This window comes from Diadema antillarum, unplaced genomic scaffold (genome assembly GCF_040938485.1).
Source record: "Diadema antillarum isolate AM-2024a unplaced genomic scaffold, OU_Dant_1.0 seq00000472_RagTag, whole genome shotgun sequence".
In the NCBI taxonomy this organism is placed as follows: Eukaryota; Metazoa; Echinodermata; class Echinoidea; order Diadematoida; family Diadematidae; genus Diadema; species Diadema antillarum.
In genome coordinates, this window is record NW_027271440.1 from 1770122 (window position 1) to 1792654 (window position 22533).

General features: G+C 38.0%; 1 protein-coding gene across 1 annotated transcript; it reads left to right on the top strand.

The window, feature by feature from the left end:
- The first annotated feature begins 476 nt into the window (after nt 1-476).
- On the top strand, nt 477-20074 carry LOC139733380 (matrilysin-like). Its single transcript, XM_071644214.1, has 6 exons — nt 477-533; nt 2980-3103; nt 4426-4851; nt 7150-7308; nt 8602-8691; nt 19731-20074. Exons 1-6 carry the CDS (start codon nt 477-479, stop codon nt 20072-20074), a joined length of 1200 nt encoding a protein of 399 aa, XP_071500315.1.
- Nucleotides 20075-22533: the final 2459 nt, after the last annotated feature.

Below are 22533 nucleotides of genomic sequence, written 5' to 3' on the forward strand. Positions count from 1 at the left end.
GAAAATCATTAGGTATTATTGCTACTTAACCTATTTTCTGGTGTGTAATGATCTGAATAAAACATAAACCACGTCATGTGTATCAATAAATCGTAGATTGCTTTGGTTTAATTACTATTACAAAGAGACGAACTGAATCATTGGAAAAGGCGTTACCATGAGAGTTCTTTGCACTAAATGTTATACCCACGTCACACCTAAGCAAAGCACACATATTTGAGATGATTTTACGCGAATACAACATAATATAATTGACGCGTCGCATGAAAGCATGTCTTTGCTCCAAGAGGCTATCATCAAATCCCCATGAAGTTGTAACTGCTAACACTGTGTGTGCATATATAGTTACCCTATGTGTGTGTCCATTTCATGCGAGTGGTAAAATCTTGCTTTTGAGTTGCACTGTACTTCATCTAACTTTTCCAGGCTCACTTCGACTATTTAGAATGGAAGTTTGGTTTCTTTTGCCCCTTATTATGTCTGGCGCACTGAATTGTCTTGCAGCAGAAATCGAGAACCCCGCTCAAGCAATGGTAAGATGCTACTTTTACTTTAGTCACATCCTCGAATAAATCCAATTTTATTATTAAGATATCCAAGAGATGCATTTCTTGACAATAATCATGATGATTGATGGAGGCATGGCGTTAAACACTGCAAAATGCTCTTTCTTTTCTGCGTTTTCTTAAGAAAACATTATCGGTGCATTCTAGAATGTCATCAACCGAACTGAAAACCTTGGAACCAACATGCCGCAAATTGTACGAACTTGGTGGGATTCTTGTGTGTACGTTAAAAAAACATAGGTTTTTGCGATCTCTCAATCATAATTATACATTACCTTTGCTATTTTATGTCATTTTGATTATTATCATACCTACGTCAAATCGTAAAAGAAGTGATTCTATAAAACGGAGGAAACAAATAAATTCAGAACTTGTGTGTAAAAAGAAGCCTCATATCTAGAAAGACTGTCATCAATTTGATACCAAATGTTTACTACCAAATCAGGCGTCGATGATATGCATGTACCCCTTTGTAAGAGTATAATTAATGTAATATGAGTGCTTTACAATCTGATATTGATAAGACATGAGCCTCCTTTTAAAGTGGCATTAAATTTCGATGATGATTTTCTGGAAGGAAAAAGAAAAAGCAAAGAAACACAGCATTGGAATACCTTGAAATTTGTCACGAAGGAAAAAAAGACAAGATAGGCCTATCATACTCAAGGGAATAACAGGGCTGGAAAAGACGTATGATCAAGTCAAATCATTCGCGATGATTTGAACGTATCAATGACAAAAAAAAATAGCATGATCTTTCATTATTTACGTCACCATGTTGACGGTCGGAAAAGATGTAATTGTACTGGTTTATCTGAATTAATACAGTATGGATGTGAAATCCAGATGGTTTTATTTTGGGATGTGGAATAATATCTTATACATATATTTATTAATTATTGTATCATTATTTCACATGTATCGTTTTTTCTTCTTGTTTTGTGACTGTAATTTTGTTTTTGCATTGTTCTAATGTTATTGTGTTTTCTAGTCTTTTTTTTAATGAATAGCACCAGTGCGCTTAAAAACACCAGTATAAAGCGCCATATAATAATAATAATAATAATAATAATAATTATTATTATTATTATTATTATTATTATCATTATATAGGTAAGGATTATTACAGAATCCTGTGAGACCTGTCCTCCGCTCGCTCCACGTCCATATAAATTTGTACAGTGAAGACGAAACACGCTGAAAAGCAAGTTACAGACAATACGACGTAGCCATCTAAGTTTCCTTGAATATTTATTTCTTGTTTTTAGATACAATTTCCGAAACATTCTAAGTGTGCAATTTCAATTCTGAAAATGGAAAAGGAGGGAGGTGTCCCCCTCCCATTCCCCCCCCCTCCACCCGCCGCTCGTTGCTTCGACTCCTTGCACATGTCCTCAAAGTTCGCCCTTAATCAAATTATGAAAATGGATCAACGCCCTTGTTCAATTTAAATCACTGTAATCCCCAATTCTGACTAGTAGTAGACAAAAGTTGGCTGTCACATACGCATATTGAATGGTTGATCCAACGCAATAGATTTCATCTTTAATGGAAATGGAAATGGGAATGATGCTTTCAGGTTGAATCATCTTAAATCATCTTGTCAACAAGAGAATGAAAAAATGGATCTTCAGGTGACAAATAGTGTGTAGTGTCAAATAGTAAGTCTACATTAGAAGTCTATAAAAATGCAACGGTTTGCTGTATCAAGCTGAGACCGATCTGTTGTCCAATTAATCCTATACTGGAAAGAGGTTCCCCTGTCTCTATATGCTGGCCACTGGACTCTAGTCTGATTACATTTAAGAGGTAATTCAGAAATAGATTACAACAAAGATCTTCTGTTTGAAATTACCCGAATCTGCCTGCTGTATCCCCTCTGCTCTTTCCACCTCGTCCCATCTCAACTTTGCTTGTCTATCTCCTCTATTTAAATTCTTACCCTATCTTCCTTTCTCTTTGTCATAAACTTCAAGCTTTTTTATTTAAACCATTTTGGTATTATGCTTTTCATGAGCCCTTCCCCCCTTTTTTTTTTTTTGGGGGGGGGGGGGGCTAAGTACACAAGATTTCCTTTCAATTTTACCCCCCCCCCCCCACACACACACAAACGAATTCTTTTGTTCTTATTGCTATTTCGTAATATCATTTGTTGCTAAAATACCTTTTACGTCATGAAAACTATTGCTATTATAATTGTTATGCAGTAAAGTTTGTTTCTTAAGTGAACACAAAATGAAAATGAACTCAAATCAATCAATCAATCAGTACTAATCAAAAATATGATTTTGTTGCTGGAACATCCAACGATGACAAACTTATATATACGCATCGAACTAACTCTCTCTTCTATCATCAACCACTTACGTGACTGACCACAATCCTGTCATCAATATCTTTGCTCGTGTCACAGGCCTTCCTCAGGACGTATAGTTACCTGCGCGATGACCAACTCTCCAATGGCATGCCTTCATCTCTGCAAATTGAGGCTGATGCCCTGAGAAACTTCCAGAAGTTTTATCACATAAACGAAACCGGTAAGAATGAGTAAACATTACTTTTCTGCGCTTTTAGATGTCAGATATAGTGTTAGTTTTTTTTTTCTTTGCAATGTTAGAAGTAATAATGGTGTTCGTTATTCAGATTACTCTTCTCAGCCCCATTTTAGACGAGCACCTTACAGTGAGTTAGTGTCTTCGTGTGAAGAGTTTTTGGTCAACATGCATTTCGTAAAAAGCACATTTAATTCTCCACCATAATACTTTTTCCAGGAGTAGAGAGGGACAACTCAGTCAAGACAAAGTTTTCCCGACGCCCATGAGAATGTTTCGTTGCCCCCCCCCCCCCCCCGAACTAGTGGAGTCAGTGACAAATACAATTATACTTTTATATCAGTTTACATTTGTGACAAATGACCCCATGACATGACTTAGCTTATCTTCATAAAATATAAATGCCGTTCACTACGATAAGTCTTCCAAACTCCTTGGTGACGAGTGTTCCAAACATGGTGTCCTATAGATGACACGGGGTACTCTTAATAACACAAAAGGTTAGGGCGCTATTTACCATTAATTTCAGCACATTTTTATACCAGAAACACTTTGGGTGACTCTAGAAAACGTCAGTGAGAAAAGCAGAGAATATGTAGTTCTTCCCATTCTTTGTTGTTTTTATAGTTGCTAGAATGGGCGTAGTATCGCTAGCAGCACTGTTGTGACATTAAGCGGGATGTTTACGGGGGGGGGGGGGGAGGTAGACATAGTGTAATAACTGCGTAATGGCCGGCATAGCGTGCAGAAGGCAGGGCGTTGGCCATATTCACTCTCTAAACAATTCGAGTGAAAATATTCACTCTTGAAGGAGTGAATACAAAAAAAAGAGTCCATTTAGAGTGAAATTGGAGTGAATTAAGAGTGAAAATGTTCATTTTCACTCGTTTTAGAGTGACGTCAGGGATCACTCCAAAATCTTCGAGTGATCCCTGAGGTCACTCCAAAATGAGAGAAAATGAACATTTTCACTCTAAATTCACTCCAATTTCACTCTAAATTCACTCTCTTTTTATTCACTCCTTCAAGAGTGAATATTTTCACTCGATTTTTTTAGAGAGCATTCTTACCTTCTTAAATGGCATTCTTACTTTTGTCAGTTTGAGAAGTTATTTTTAATTTTAGATTCTGGAATGTGATTTTGAGTACAGCCGAAATCATAAGATTGGATGTTGAACAAAATCAAGCAAATCTAAAAACGATATTTGACACGTGCGAAGGCTAAACAATTCACTAGAATGTAGAGCGGGGATACCACATTAGATGATTAGCATCACAACAATGATTGTTTTTGTATGTCGCGTCAGGAAAGCTGGATGGAAAAACCTACGAAATGATGAACTTGCCCCGATGTGGTAGGCCCGATGTGGAGAAAGATGCCACCGTATCCGCCCGAAAGCGACGTTACACAGCTACGAAGGGTTACAAGTGGCCGAACAAGGACTTGAAGTGGCGCCTTGATGGTTCTTACAAGATTCACTCTCTCAATGAAATTTTAAGGAGTGCATTCAAGCTCTGGAGTGATTCCTCATCACTGACCTTCACTGAGGTAACAGACCCCGCTGTTGATGTGGAGATCGTAATGGACTTTTTACAATGGGACCATGGTGATGGCAGCAATTTTGACGGACGAAACGGAGTTCTCGCTCATGCCTTCTTTCCAAGCCCAGACGATATAGGAGGGGACGTTCACTTTGATAAGGACGAGCCGTTCACTCATGAAAGAGCCTCAGGTGAACGTCAAATCAAATATTCTAGATTAAGTATAAGATTTAGGACAAAAATCCCATCATTTCTTTTTTCATCCGTCATGTTAAAAGTTCCAAAATGCTATGAATAAGCCACCTTCTGATCAGAATGAACTGTGATACGTGGTTTTATACTGTATTGCATCGTATTGTATTGTATTGTATTGTATTGTATTGTATTGTATTGTATTGTATTGTACCGTTGGCGCTGTTCATAATGCATTCGATTTCTTCTATGTTTCCGTAATGTGGGTGGAATACCGATTTCCAACGATGTCCTGGGGGATCATATTTTTATTTTCTGCTTTATGTGTGTGTGGGTTTTTTTAAACCATTGTATAGATGATATAAAAAAATAAACGAGGTAATGAAATCAGGCATGTCAAAGTACTTTTAGATCCGTCATCTGTCATCTTAGGAAGAATTATAATCGAGACAATGCAATGATGACAGAAGATGTTGCAGGATGCCGGCTGGTGGAAAGCTTTCGACTGAGACATTGTCTCGATTATATATTATACATAATTGTCTCATACTATCTCCTGCAAGGAGGAGGCTTGCCTAGTACCTTCTTGATACAACATACACACATAGCACGAAATGGAGAGCCCGAAGGGTAAGATATCTACAACGCCCCGAATAAAAGCCGGTCATATTTGTTTTAGAAAAATAGCATCAGGCAAAATTTTACTCGGTCGACTGCGATTGCACTAGACAAGTCACACAATAATTATCAAAACTGCCGACAAAAAAAAAAATTGTGTGCGTTGCCATTGACATTTGCATTGCCACCGAGTTTGACACGGGTCACCCTTCGCGCTATGGAAACCTAGTCTAGCATGCGGTGTTTTCTCATCAATATTTTTCATTCTATGGCTGCCCTTCAACAGACGGCGCGACTCTATGATCTGCTGGTCTCAATCTGCCTGTGTTGTAGCCTGGTTAAAAATACGTCTAGTATGAAACCTCTGAATAAATACGTGGATATTTCGCTGCAAATTTCTGCCGTAAAATCTCGGAGGTTTCATCGGTTGAGCACCGATGTGAATCAAAGAACCTCCCCAAACGTTAAAGGAACGATAGTCTATACTTCTGTGGCCGATAACCCTGCAAACTTTTTATTTTAAGTCAGCATCGATGCTATTAAACAAACTTTCTGAAGGATACAGTTTTAGGATTAAAAATAAAACATTTTAAAAAACAACAGATTGGAGTAATATCATTATTTGTAACACCCAAACTTTTAAAATCAATGTTAATATTATGTCGAAGTAACCTTCATCCATCAGGGTTTGCATTCGGCAGCAATTTCGAAGTAATTATTTTGTCAAAATCCTTATGAATTCTAATCCGAAATTGGTTGCGTTGACGTTGTTTATCTATTGATTTGATGTCAATTAGCATGACTTATCGAAGCGAAAATTAAAAACGCTTTGATAATGCAAAAGAGAACGAGTAAATTCTACTTTCATTTGGTGAAAATATCAGGCCTAAAAATATAGACAAGAGTACCTTTCAGATTCAGTGAGCTGTTTTGATTGAAATCGATGCTTATATTAGTCAATGAAACATCAAGAATTTATGGCATAATTCTGTCGATAAATATCACTCCATATCTTTATTCAGAGGATTCTTACAAGGCGTATTTTAAGCCAAGCTATACCACACCGACCGTGCACACAGGCCAACAGATCTTTAGAGTGACGACATCGTTTGATATGACGGGCAGCGAAAGAAATGAATATGGCCGAGAATATGTGTCATGCGGTCATGCTTGAAAATGGAAGCCAATCACCTTTACTTACAGTAGGCCTACAGCATGTACGCACAGTACGTAAATGTACCTCTAAAAACTAACAGAGGGTGGTTTTGTTCCGTAGAACGGTATTACGCTTTGTACTGTCAAAGGGCAGTTTGGATACTATGGGGCAATAATGAATAACTGATCTAATGCTCCCAATTTTATTTTATAAGAGCTGAAGATTCTTGAAATAAGTTATGGAATAAGTACTCAGTAATCGTCTCTCTATAAGGGACCTTGGAATGAAAATGTGACATGTACTAATGGAAAGAACGAAATCGTTGCCCGAGATACACTCAATTTATATTTTGTTAGAATAAAACAATGCACAGCATGACTGTGGTGATCCTGATTTAAACTGAATGTCGCCATGTAGACGTGTTATTGAACATAATGCTATCAAGAAAACCCCTCAGATATTGCTGCTGCAAGATGTTTTTACACTAAATGCTGTGCTTCCTTCAATATTTCCACATTGCAAGGCATCAACCTTCTGCAAGTGGCGACTCATGAGCTCGGTCACAGCCTGGGTCTTGGTCATTCATCCATTTCGGGAGCTGTGATGGCGCCCTACTACAGCGGCTACGATCCTAACTTCAATTTACATAACGACGACATCGCAGGCATTCGATCTCTCTACGGTACCTTGCGGGATGTGAATCCGTAAACATGTGATCTATCTTGCAACATTTTTTGAGGCATATGGTCACTTTTCTTTTGTACTACCGTAGTCGGGGAGACAGACAGAGTGTGTTACAATGGCTTGTAGCATATTTGATTTCACAGGCCGCGCCGTTACAATTATCTTATATTATATGTGTCAAGTTCTGTTCTGAATTTGTCGTGATGTAGGTTTTTTAATTCTTTCTTTTTGGCTTAGTTTTCAAAACCCCAAGACAGATTGTCACCAAAATTGGCTGGTAGAACTGCTAGGATGACAGAATCTCAATTTGGTTAAGTGGCTAGGGTTGAGAGATTAGGGTACCATGATCACAAAGAGCAACTACAGTGGTGACCGGGCCCCAGTTCCCCCCAAATAAGAACATCTTGAAAAAAAAACTTAAATAAAACCAGAAATGCTCTGAGTAAATGCAATGAACGTTAGTGATGTACAGGCCTACTTTCAATTTTTTTATGCCAGATCAGGGTGTTCCCTTTAGAGCCGAGACCGCATTGGACCCAGCTTTCATATTTTGATTTTCATTTAACAAACGCATTCTAATTTTTTAAAGCAAATTTCGCAGGTATTGCCAGTGTGTTAAATTGTAAAAATCGATACAACGCTCCCCCCCCCCCTCATTCCCAATAGACCCCCAAGTTTGCTTTGTTCTCTTTAGGTAATAATCTGCAAAAATGCGTGAATATCATTATGCTCACGTGAGCGCTTTAGACCCATAGGATCTCTTGCTAATTTCTTATTGCATGAACTGATTTATACCTTCCAAACTGAGTCCATGTGTAGATGAAACGAGAAGAAACTGCTCGCTGGTCTTTTCAGCGTATAGAGTCGGACTCATGAGACTTATTTGCCTATAGTGAAGAACTCATGTTACTATTTGCCCATGGTGCTAGACTCGTGGGCCTTGTTTGCCTTGTGTCGGACTCTCAGACCTTTTTGCGTATAGTGTCGAGCTCATAGGCTGCATGGACCCTATTTTCAATGTCGAGCTCGTGGATTGTGTGACTCGTGGGTGTCGGACTCGTGGGCTGAGTCCATTCTGCCAATGCAACATTTACAAACAGTGAATCTAAGGTATTCCTTGATACTTTGAAGAAATCTATGCTGGGACTGACTCTAGATGGAATTACAGTTTCCTAACATTAATGCTAGAGCCCCTGACAGTCTGATTTTCGAGGGACATGACAAATGCGATTAAGGCGACAAGTGTATACTGAACAAAATCCTACTTAAATTCTGAACATCTATCTCGTAGGTGAAGATGATAGACCGTCCGAAGAAGTCTGCCATGACAACGTGAAAACAGTCTTCCGCACCAGTGATGGAAGCACATACATAGCAACCGGTACGTTCTTGTTTTTTTTTTTCTTCTGCTGGTTGATAGGACAAGAATACAAGTGTTGCATTTGAAAAAACAAAACAAAACAAAGAAAAACAAAACAAAAACAGAACAGAAGCGAAAAAAAATCAACAACTCTCCCCCCCCCCACAAAGTTTGTTTCGAGATTCAATGAGGAAAAGTTGTTTAAAAAGACTTGCTATCATGTATACTTCAATACATGTTTGTTTGTTTGTTCGTTCGCTTATTTTTTTGTTTTATTTTCTTTGACTGTTTGTTTTCTTTCACTTTGTTTGCTATATCATTCACGAATGTTAGCAAGCAGACAGCCACTTAAAGAAGAATTCCGCACTAGTTACAAGTTGGCCGGGAAAATAGTAACATTGCATACACAGGACAGTGAAAATTTGATCAAAATTGGAAGGGATACAATGAAATTGTGAAGTTTTGCATTTCTTTTTTTTTTTTTTTTGCAAAACAGTTCTCGAAAAGATGATATAAAGATGCGAAAGAGTGAGCTGATGATGTCATCACCTCTTATCAGGCAAACTTCTAACTGGCATGGAATTCCCCTTGGAGCTACGTTAAAAAAATGACTTTTTCACCCAATCAGTAATTAACAGAGTATGTCTGTAAATGCGTAAGTTCAAGAATGAAAACCGTAGTTCGTCTGCCGGCGATTACATTCATTTCACCTTGGTCGAATTTTCTGTTACTACGATACACAAGCATTCTTTATAGCTTTTTTTTTCCCTTTCCTGTGAATGTATACGTATTTCTATTCGTTAGAGACTCAGGTGTTTCGGCGTGTCGGGCGTTCTGTAACGGGCCCATTTGCTATCGGAGATATCTTCGATGGATTACCAACGAATCTAGATGCTGCCATGTACTACAGCGTTAACAAGAAAACATATATCTTTAAGGTTTGTGCGTTTCAATTCTCTCAAACTATAACCAACATCGGATAGACATTATATTTTGGCTGTATGCGGTTGAGATATAATTGTGTGCGTATTATGTCCTTGTCTCTTATAACTAGAGCTTTCTTGTTCAATGCGGGGTTTTCATTCTATTCAATCAATGTTCATATTTATCAAATAAAAAATGCATCAAATATAACAACATAAAATGACTATATGACATCCAGCTTGGTTGTTCAATGCAAATGTTCTAGCATAGAATATGAGGGTCAGTTTGTCGGTCAGTTTGTCAAAATTTAAATCTGACTAAATTTAAAATGACTAACCACCTTTATTTTTTCATTATTATTACCACCATTATTATTTTTCTCTTTTTCATTTTTTAATTTCATTTTGTTCTCTCTTTGCGCTTTTTTCATTTGCAGATCCTTTTTTCCCCAATTTATTCCTTCCTATAGCCCGAATCTTTTTTATACAGCCTTTTCCGCCTACACATACACACACTAGGTTTGTTTGTTTATACATACTTGTGCTTATTTTGCCCTGCCTGCTTATCTACATACATGTATACAATTTTCTCTCCCCTAATTTTCACATGTGCTTTATTTTATTTCTTTTATCTATCTATCTGTATATATATATATATATATATATATATATATATATATATATATATTAATTATTATTATTATTTTTTCATTACTGTTATTCCATTGTCACTTTTGCCATTACTATATGTGTATATACTTTGATATGTTTGATTACTTCCTTTTGTTGCCTCCTCCTGGTACACCTTTAGGGCTCCCTGTTTGTTCAGCCCCCCCCCCCCCCTTTCCCTTGCTGTTGCTTTTTTCACTCTTTCCCTTTCCATATCCTTCTGGTGTTCCTTATTTTCTTTGATGTTGCCTCCCTATTCATCCTTTCCTTCAATGGTTGCCTCCTTGATCCTTATGATCATTACTGACCCTCCTCCGCCTTTTGTCTGTCCGCTCTCCTCTGCCTTTTGTCTGTCCACCCTCCTGCTCGCTCTAATCCCCTCCCTTTACCTGTTGGGCTCCTTGCCCATGACTTCCCACCCTCTCCTTTGTTTTCTTTGTTTTGTGTACCCAGCCTGTCCCTGTCTGTTCTTGTTGTGAAGTCATTATATGTGATTGCTTTCCCTGCCTGTTTGTCATTTTGCCTCTGACGAAGATTCTGCTAGGATCGCAAGCTCAGGCCCCTTTTGACTCCATTTTACTTCATTGGCTCGCCTTCATTGGATAAGCAGTTTTCAGCAGCTTTTTTTGCTAAAATTTAAATCTATAAGTTAAAATTCTAGAAAAATTTGATGGGATCTATAAAAGCAAACTCGTTACGTGTAGGCCCCATCAGTAGAGATCAAAAATGTGCAGAAAAAGATATCGAGCACGGATGCAACTTTGTGCCAAACTTTGTTATGATAGCAATATTGAAATCAGTGTATAATAGTGAGATAGAAGCTTTTTATAAGACTGAGCGTGGGCATATTAGGGTTCTCGAGATACAGAGGGATCGGGTGATGATGGAAAAAGAAGAAGCATGAACCATGAATTCAAGAGTGATTTTCCTATAACCTATAGCTATTAAACCTCAGAGGAAATTTCAAATTACTGATACGTATAAGCAGACAAAAATCAAGGAAGAGTGCAGATCAACGAAGGCGTTAAGAGAGATACCAAACTTGACAACCTGAGGTGTAGCATTCCTAATATTGTTATTAACTTATTTACGGGGTAGACATAGATACGCGTTTGGTATCAGATGGTTGTTGAGTAGTTAATATCTCTGGAAGGAAAGGTTCACCTGATTAGAGATATGATAAACTCTCGTGATGTTGTCAGAAATTAAATCTTGTAGATGATCTCAAACTGGTGGCGACTGGTGTTTCCTTTACCGCAGGGCAGTCAGTGCTGGCGTCTGACAAACACAGACATCGACCAAGGTTATCCAAAGCCAATTTCTGAAGAATTTCAAGGAATTCCTGATAACGTGTCTGCGGCTTTTGTCTGGAGCGGAAATAATCGGGTTTATTTTATCACAGGTGAGACCATAATGGTTATGTCGTTCAATGCTCTTAGACCAGGAGCTGGCTGCTGGTCAATTTACCCCATCAAGCCCAAAAGGTTTGACCCCTCAAAGTTACTGGGGCCAACCCCTCATTACAAAACTGGGCGTCAGCCTGATACCTGAGGGCGGGGTCGTCCCCCAGGGACCCCCCCAAAATGGCCCCCGGCGGGTGTAATTTACCCCATGGAGCCCATGGACCAAACCTGGTCTAAAAGAATGGCCTAGGGGTGTACATAATAAAAATATAAAAACTGACAAAATATCTGGTCGGGAAAGGGGTTGCCAGACCGTCCCCCCCTGGGCCCCCCCCCCCCCCCCCCCCCCCTGGCGGGTGTAATTTACCCCACGCAGCCCATGCACCAAACTTGGTCTAATGAAAGTACTATGGGTGTACATAATGAAAATATGAAAACTGACACGATATCTGGTTGGGAAAGGGGTTGCCAGATCCCCTCACCCCCCCCCCCCCCCCACCGCCCATTACGCCCCTTCGTGGGTTTAATTTAGCCAACAGCACCCATGGATCAAATTTGGCTGGGGGAAAGTAGGCCCCACTATGGGTGTGCAAAAAATAAAGATAAAAGCTGACAAAATATCTCACTTACAAAGAGTAATCAAACATATCCCCTACCTTTGCTACCCCCCCCCCCATTTTTTAGTGTGAAGGGTCTATACGGTTTGGAGAGGTATGAATGAGCGTGTCATAAAAAGTAATAAATGGAACTTCTTGAATTAAGATGAAGTTATTATGACAACAGAAGCATTGTGTGTGTACATATATCCACATGCCCCATCCCACTCCCTCCCCCAAAAGAATGGAGTTATCAATATCTACACTAGAAACATACTCAGACAGTGCAGGCCTTTGCCAAGCAGCTCATTTCCACCCATCCACACATGCTAAAAACTGCCAAATTTCCCATATAAAAGCCTTTTGCTTTTAAATGCCATCAACTTCCAGCTGTGTGGTAGTGCATTATACCTTGAGCACATGCCTTTACCTTTAGTGCGCATGTATGCAAAACCTCAAATTCATGCAGCTTGAACTCCCAATTCCATTGATCTCATCTGCCATAAGATAAAAATCATCAAAATTTCATAAAGATTCCCGGATCACTACCAAAATTTATATTTATCATCTGTTTTTAAAATGTAATTGTGTTATTATCATCTTTTCATACAAGTTTCATCCAAATGTGTTCTCAACCTTTCAAGTTGTTTTGCATACAAACAATAATGCAGACAATACTATATATAAGTAACATAAAACCTCAAGTGGCAGAAATAATTACTCTGTATCCAACATCCTACAGTTCAACTGTGTTACCATGCATGTGGAGCAAGCTCATGTACAACAGTACAAGAACTGTATACCTGTGATACAAAATTGTACATGCAGTGGGTGCATAGGCCATAGTGTGGTTAATTGCATGCATATATTTGTATGTTGTATACATTTTACTTGTTGCATGCAATTATACATTTCGAAGATCGGCAACACGTGTATCATCAGTCTGCAAACAATAAAAAGGCGGTGTTTTCCTGACCTTGGTAAGTGAACTGGGCTTTCCTATTGTAGGTACTATCATGGAGCTACAAACAATTTTGTAGCTCCATGGTACTATACTGGTAGGCCCCTATGACAGTAGTACATGTATTTCATCACTGGATGACAATTGGTGTCAGTAACAGAGCAAACAAAGAAAGGTCAAGAGTCTAGATCTTGGACTAGATCTAAGTCTCAAATATGCTATGATATGGCTAGATATCTAACGTTAGACCTACATTTCCTATACATGCTATAGCTTGTAGAGTACAGGGTACCTAGTACTATTTGGCGAAACCAAATGAACTGGAACAGGGGATGGATTATCAGTGAGATGTAGTGTATTATGAGTCATAACTGAAAAACCAATAAATAGAACATCAATGTTCTCAGCCTATATAGGTTTAAGTGTCAAAGGTGTGCATTGCTTTAAATTTGCATAGAACACTTAAACCTTGAATTTGTTCAAGTCACTGCACTTCCTATCATTCACAGCTAGAGTCAAAAAGGCAGAATTATACTACATTTCAATTTCTCTATCTAATAGACAACTTTGACTTTAGAATTAGAAATAGCCTTATTAATAGCTATATGTATCATAAGTGTTGAAGATGCAGATGTTCCAGTGAATGAATACTTGCAGAATTGGGTATGAAGATTAGGCCAATAATCTGAAACTCTCTTTAAATATAGCAAAAGAAATAACAGACAGCCTGATTAAAGTTGCAAATATTGTGATACCAATGTCTTAACAAGCTACAGTACATGCAGCATGTCTACCATGCCAGAAACATGGACAGAGAGCCTTAAGATTGAAGAGCTGTGCCCAAATGAAGCCTCAAATTGCTTAAATTGCAAATCAAAACCATTGGTAGTAAGATAATATTTTAAATACCTGCAAAAATATAGGAATCTGTACCAAAGGTCATTCACTTACACCTCTGTTAGAGCCAAAGCTATAATTGTGCATTGCTACGGTATTTATGCTCAACTCTGAGTTTGTTTACACTGATGTATGAGACAAAAGTACACATACAATTTTGTAAGCTTGTTTTCACTTCAGTTGTTTGTTTTCTATACCTTGTGCAGCTCTCATAGTTTACAGGTACAAACCTTTGTTGGTTGTCAATGAGTCTGCACAAAGACTACTACCTGCACCACACTGGCACTGCAGCCTCTCCTGGGAGAGGCTACAACACAGGGAATGCAAGTATTCATTCACTGGAACATCTGCATCTTCAACACTTATGATACATATAGCAATTAATAGGGCTATTTCTAATCCTAAAGTCAAAGTTGTCTATTAGATAGAGAAATTGAAATGTAGTATAATTCTGCCTTTTTGACTCTAGCTATGAATGATAGGAAGTGCAGTGACTTGAACAAATTCAGGGTTTAAGTGTTCTATGCAAATTTAAAGCAATGCACACCTTTGACACTTAAACCTATATAGGCTGAGAACATTGATGTTCTATTTATTGGTTTCTCAGTTATGACTCATGATACACTACATCTCACTGATAATCCATCCCCTGTTCCAGTTCATTTGGTTTCGCCAAATAGTACTAGGTACTCTACAAGCTATAGCATGTATAGGAAATGTAGGTCTAACGTTAGATATCTAGCCATATCATAGCATATTTGAGACTTAGATCTAGTCCAAGATCTAGACTCTTGACCTTTCTTTGTTTGCTCTGTTACTGACACCAATTGTCATCCAGTGATGAAATACATGTACTACTGTCATAGGGGCCTACCAGTATAGTACCTACAATAGGAAAGCCCAGTTCACTTACCAAGGTCAGGAAAGCACCGCCTTTTTATTGTTTGCAGACTGATGATACACATGTTGCCGATCTTCGAAATGTATAATTGCATGCAACAAGTAAAATGTATACAACATACAAATATTTGCATGCAATTAACCACACTATGGCCTATGCACCCACTGCATGTACAATTTTGTATCACAGGTATACAGTTTCTTGTACTGTTGTACATGAGCTTGCTCCACATGCATGGTAACACAGTTGAACTGTAGGATGTTGGATACAGAGTAATTATTTCTGCCACTTGAGGTTTTATGTTACTTATATATAGTATTGTCTGCATTATTGTTTGTATGCAAAACAACTTGAAAGGTTGAGAACACATTTGGATGAAACTTGTATGAAAAGATGATAATAACACAATTACATTTTAAAAACAGATGATAAATATAAATTTTGGTAGTGATCCGGGAATCTTTATGAAATTTTGATGATTTTTATCTTATGGCAGATGAGATCAATGGAATTGGGAGTTCAAGCTGCATGATTTTGAGGTTTGCATACATGCGCACTAAAGGTAAAGGCATGTGCTCAAGGTATAATGCACTACCACACAGCTGGAAGTTGATGGCATTTAAAAGCAAAAGGCTTTTATATGGGAAATTTGGCAGTTTTTAGCATGTGTGGATGGGTGGAAATGAGCTGCTTGGCAAAGGTCTGCACTGTCTGAGTATGTTTCTAGTGTAGATATTGATAACTCCATTCTTTTGGGGGAGGGAGTGGGATGGGGCATGTGGATATATGTACACACACACAATGCTTCTGTTGTCATAACTTCATCTTAATTCAAGAAGTTCCATTTATTACTTTTTATGACACGCTCATTCATACCTCTCCAAACGGTATAGGCCCTTCACACTAAAAAATGGGGGGGGGGGGTAGCAAAGGTAGGGGATATGTTTGATTACTCTTTGTAAGTGAGATATTTTGTCAGCTTTTATCTTTATTTTTTGCACACCCATAGTGGGGCCTACTTTCCCCCAGCCAAATTTGATCCATGGGTGCTGTTGGCTAAATTAAACCCACGAAGGGGCGTAATGGGCGGTGGGGGGGGGGGGTGAGGGGATCTGGCAACCCCTTTCCCAACCAGATATCGTGTCAGTTTTTATATTTTCATTATGTACACCCATAGTACTTTCATTGGACCAAGTTTGGTGCATGGGCTGCGTGGGGTAAATTACACCCGCCAGGGGGGGGGGGGGGGGGGGGGGGCCCAGGGGGGGACGGTCTGGCAACTCCTTTCCCGACCAGATATTTTGTCAGTTTTTATATTTTTATTATGTACACCCCTAGGCCATTCTTTTAGACCAGGTTTGGTCCATGGGCTCCATGGGGTAAATTACACCCGCCGGGGGCCATTTTGGGGGGGGGGGTCCCTGGGGGACGACCCCGCCCTCAGGTATCAGGCTGACGCCCAGTTTTGTAATGAGGGGGGTGGCCCCAGTAACTTTGAGGGGTCAAACCTTTTGGGCTTGATGGGGTAAATTGACCAGCAGCCAGCTCCTGGTCTATCTGGCAAAATAACGGAACTCACATAATAGGGAGTTTTCGCAAGCACGACGCGGCAGGGAGTTGAGCGTGCCGTGTGCAAAATTTGCTTCTGCGCATGATCATGGCCGAGAAACGTCGCGTCCCGTCCTGGGGAAAACGAGTAGGTACTCGGCCAAAATAGCGTTCGGTTCCGATGTTGGGCAGCGAGTGAGCCAGCCAGCCAGCCAGCCAGCCAGCCAGCCAATCAACGATCTTGCCCATACGCTCCAGTCCTGTACAGGAAAGCGAAACTGCTTAATGGGGACGGGAGTCCGAGTACGGGGACTGTCATATCTGATTGCTTCCGCGTATACTCGGTCTTCCCGTTGTATCACCCCTAAATGTAATATCAACGCTAAATGTCATATCGACCCTAAATGTAATACACCTTAACCCTAAATGTAATAACAACCCTAAATGTAATACATTTTAACGCTAAATGTAATAATCGAGTCAACCCTAAATGTAATACATTTTAACCCTAAATGTAATAACCGGAGACAACCCTAAACGTAATAGATGTCAACCCTAAATGTAATATCGACCCTAAATGTAATATCGTCCCTAAATGTAATACATGTCAACCCTAAATGTAATATCAACCCTAAATGTAATACTTTTTAACCCTAAATGTAATATCGACCCTAAATGCAATACATCTTAACCCTAAATGTAATATCGACCCTAAATGTAATACACCTTAACCCTAAATGTAATAACAACCCTAAATATAATAACAACCCTAAATGTAATAAATTTTAACCCTAAATGTAATATCGACCCTAAATGTAATATCGACCCTAAATGTAATACATCTTAACGCTAAATGTAATAACAACCCTAAATGTAACACCTCTTAACGCTAAATGTAATAACAATCCTAAATGTAATTCATGTCAACCCTATAAATGTGACACATCTTGACGCTTAATGTAATATTACGACCCTAAATTTAAAAACCTCATTATAGAGAGTGTAACCAACGCAGAATATCGGGCAACAGGTCAGGGGGTATATGAAGGGGATATGACGGGGATATGACGCAACTCTTTATAGCGCTCTTGAAAGAGCAGCAATTATAGTTGCTTAGATTTGTTTTTGTTGTTTACCCAGGTAAAGATCACACAGTCTTATTAATTCCTTTGTTTGCTGCAAAGTTATTTAGGTACTTTCAACATAGTGTTTTTTTTTAAACTATACCTTTATCATACAATCACATAAACATTTTGTATTCCAATCTTCATTCAGTATTCATGTTTGCTTAAAGTTTTGATGAAAAAAGAAAAAAAATGGGCAAAAATTCTTTGCAAGGAAATTCTGAATATGAATAATATTGCAAGAAAAAACATATACCTACTGATGAAAGGAATGATAGAGCGAGTAGATTGAGAAAATTAGAAATTAGAAAGATTTAGAAAGATTTCGCAAATTTTTTACTAACCATCATTATCTATGTAATGTTTCAATTACGAAATATCTGTCACAAGTTGACATGGCAGCACTGTCCGAAATATTAGCCTCATGACATTGTTCACTACTAGTAATCACTACTATATTTAGTGACAAGAAACTGGGATAATTGGTAGCTATTGGTCGTGGGGAGGGTACACGAAATAGATTAAAAATGCCAGTAAAGTAAAAAGAAATAGATGTCTTGTTATCATCTTTGAGTCAGCATTTGTATATTGACTTTCCTGTGATATGTGAATGTATGAGTAAGGCAAACTGACTTAACTTTTGCCCATTTTTTCTTTTTTAACAAGACTCTAAGCAATAATGAACACTGAATAAAGATTGGAATACGAAATGTTTATGTGATTGTTTTATGATAAAGGTAATAGATTTAAGAACTGTGTCACATGGACCTAATTAACTTTACAGCAAACAATGGATGTAATAAGACTGTGTGATTTTTACCTGGGTAAACAACAAAAAACAAGTCTAAGCAACTGTTGTCGTTCTTTCAAGAGTGCGAGAGAAAGTTGCGTCATATCTCCTTCGTATACCCCCGACCTTTTGCCCGATATTCTGCGTTGCTTATACCCTCTCTATAAGCAGGTGTATTACATTTAAGGTCGTAATTACATTAAGCATTGAATATATTATATTTAATAGGGTTGACATGAATTACATTTAGGATTGTTATTACATTTAGGGTTGTTATTACATTTAGCGTTAAGATGTATTACATTTAGGGTCGATATTACATTTAAGCGTTAAGATGTATTACATTTAGGGTCGATATTACATTTAGGGTTGAAATGTATTACATTTTGGGTTGTTATTATATACATTTAGGGTTGAGGTGTATTACATTTAGGGTCGATATTACATTTAGGGTTAAGATGGATTACATTTAGGGTCGATATTACATTTAGGGTTGACATGTATTACATGTAGGGTCGATATTACATTTAGGGTTGACATGTATTACATTTAGGGTTGTCTCCGGTTATTACATTTAGGGTTAAAGTGTATTACATTTAGGGTTGACTCGATTCTTACATTTAGCGTTAAAATGTATTACATTAAGGGTTGTTATTACATTTAGGGTTAAGGTGTATTACATTTAGAGTCGATATTACATTTAGCGTTGATATTACATTTAGGGGTGATACACCCGTCGTGTAGCGAAAACTCCCTGCAATTTTGCGGTAAGTGATGGTCCATTTACATTCAGAAAATTGAAAGGATGTTCGTTTCGACACCAGCAGAAAATCGGGGGATGTTTGATAGAACACATTTATCAAAACTCACATGTCAGCTGGTCGTGTTTCTGTAATAGGGCCTACAGAGCTTGGCCACACTGTCAGCTTTCAGAATATCTAGAGTTTGAGACGGTAACACCTGGAATTCGTTGGAGTAATGCAGTGTGCGAGTGTTGTCTCCTCGCAATTGTTTTTTTTTTTTCCTCACATTATAACGTCTAGCGTTTTGCCTCAAATTAAAGTAGAACAGGAAAGCGATGGGCCTCATCATTTTTCTGCTTCAGGCTCAATATAACGTTCTCACAACTTTGTTGAAAATGGCGCCTGATTTAAGCAGATGAGATGAAAAAAAAATCGTCCTATAGGACGATCGTCTTTTTTGTCTCCCTTGTTACCAGGTCGTCCTTTTTGTCTCTCTTGTTACCAGGTTCCAAGTACTATCGATACTCAATGAAAGCGCAGCGTGTGGACTCTGGCTACCCACGCGACATGAGTGTCTGGCGGGGCTTACCCGACGGGGTGGACACGGCGTTCCAGTACAGTAATCGTCGCACTTACTTCTTTTTCGGGTCTAAGTACTACCGCTTTAACGACCGTGACCTCACGATCGACCGAGGCTATCCCAGGTCTACAGCTAAGTGGTGGCTAGGCTGCAACGCCGTGGGTTCACTGCTGGAAGGAGACTCATCTGCTGATGTTAGCAAGCCTTCGTGCGCTAGTCTACTATCAGCAATGCTCTTCGTTCTAGTAGCAGTTAAGTTTCAAGCGTAATTTTTTCTTCTTCTTTTAGGTGATATTGTATACTTCACAGTCTCATTGCCTGCAATATGACATGGACAACCTGAAGTGGATACGGATGACCCGGATTGCAGGTCTGTGGCTGATTTGGAAACTTTAAGAAAGTGAACTACAGTAATAGATAATGAACTAATGAATTCTTCCATAGAACTTAACGATTATGTTATTATGTGGTGTAGATTACATTAGAATATATTGCTCTGACTTATTTTGTAAACGGATTTTGCAGTACAGGTTGTTTTAAAAATATGCTTACTTGTGTGTTTGACTTCTCATGAATGAATAAGGGAATGCACGATAATATCATAAGATATGACCAAAAAAAAAAAAAAAACCCAAAACAAACAATCCATGTTCAAGCACGCGAAATGTAAGTCGAGTTAACAGCAACGATACGAAAGATCGATGCATGTATACAATATTGCAGAAATGCGACAAATTGTATAAACATTGCACGAGACTTTGGGATTACAAAAAAAAACAGCAACAAGACAAAATTCAGACATCAGTCATGAAGACACTTATATTTGCAGTGCATATCTAGCAGTTTCAATTGTGGTTATTAGCTATGGAGTATTCAAGTTTTATCTAGCGGTACTCAGCATTTATTTTTGATTTGATTTATTGTTGTTCCACATCTCATAAATGTAATAATACAGTCAATAGAACATAAGAAAGTATATAATATTGTCGTCAAGAGAAAAGACAATTTGTGATCGTGCATAAAAAAAAAACGAACAAAAAGTCGCACTCACTGATTTTGTGTGAGCACTGAAAAACAAGTGAAATGGGTCAAACTAGCCAATTTGACTTTTCCATATTTTCTAAGTGAGCAAGACTAGTCTTCTTCTACATTATGCTAAGATGTTGGATCATAAAATGAACAGGAAAGTGTGGTTTTAGCAGTTTATCTTGAACACTTTTTTTACAATAGTATGTGATTAGGTGTGTCTTTAAGAGTCCCCCTTTCATTTCTCAAAAAACCCTGTACACACTTTTCACTTTCAACTCGAATAACTTTAGAAAGGATGAAGCTACTGCTTTGAAAGTTGGCATTAATCATGGACAGAATGCGTTATCAAAGCATGCTCAATTTCAGTTTAATCATTTCATTTCATTTTATTTCACACATGCATGTTCACATGCATGTTTTTTTATTTTCATTTCCAATCAAACACAGGTAATACACTTTGACATGATTACATATATTGGAACATAATAATACATATTGGTTCTTAAAAGAACTTCATGGAAATGGAAATTGAGGGGCTGCTAAAAAGCGAACTTGTAGATTGCAGTCCCCTCACTTACGTTACATTACTACAATACATTAATTATATATGACTTTATAACACAATACAACGATACATGTACCGTACAAGCTAATCATTGAAAGTATACAGTTTTCATTCAATCAAATCGGATGGTTACATGAAGTACAGTGTATACGCTTTCACATGTATACACATACACATAGACATAGACATAGACATACACATACACATACATATACACACACACATACACATACACATACACACAAGCACACACACGTACCCACATACACATACGCACACACACGCACGTACACACACATGAATGCATCCACATACATTGTGCACACACAGAAGAGAGTAGGGAAAGAGAGGGCGGGAGGGGGAGAGGGGGAGTAGAGAGAGCGAAGGGCAGGTCAACATTCTCGATACAGGGTGAAGAAAAAAGAACAACAATTCCAAACAGTCAAACTAATCATGGGGTACATATGAGCTAATCAAATATTTCTTTAAATTACTAGAGAATGATTTCAAACTAATGGAATCTTTTATATTTTTCTCAAGGGAATTCCAAAATTTTGGGCCACTGTAGATAAACGTGGATTTTGTAAATAGAGTTCGGGTAAGGGGCAAATGATATTCATCTGTTTGACGAGTGGGGTATTTATGAATATTTTTATTCTTATTAAAAATATTTTCAAAAACTGAAGGAAGTGACTTATTATACAAACTGTACATATATTGACCAAGGTAATAATAATACAAATCCCTTACTTTTAAAACCTTATTCTCCACAAATAATCCGTCAGTATGGGAATATTTGGAGGTATTACATATTACTCGAAGTGCTTTTTTGTAACAAAAATAATCTATCCAAATAAGTTGAATGTGTATTTCCCCATACTATAATTCCATACGTTAAATAAGGTAAAATTAACGTTGAATATAACATTAGCAACTTTTTAACTGAAAAACAAAACTTTACTTTATTAATTACACCTATGTTACTGGAAATAGTGCGGCATATACAATCTATATGCTGTTTCCAAGAAAGCTTACTGTCTACAGTTACACCAAGAAATCTAACAGAATAAACCTGTTCTATCACTTCATTTTCAAAAATTATATCATGTGGCAATTTATCAAGGGTATTACTAA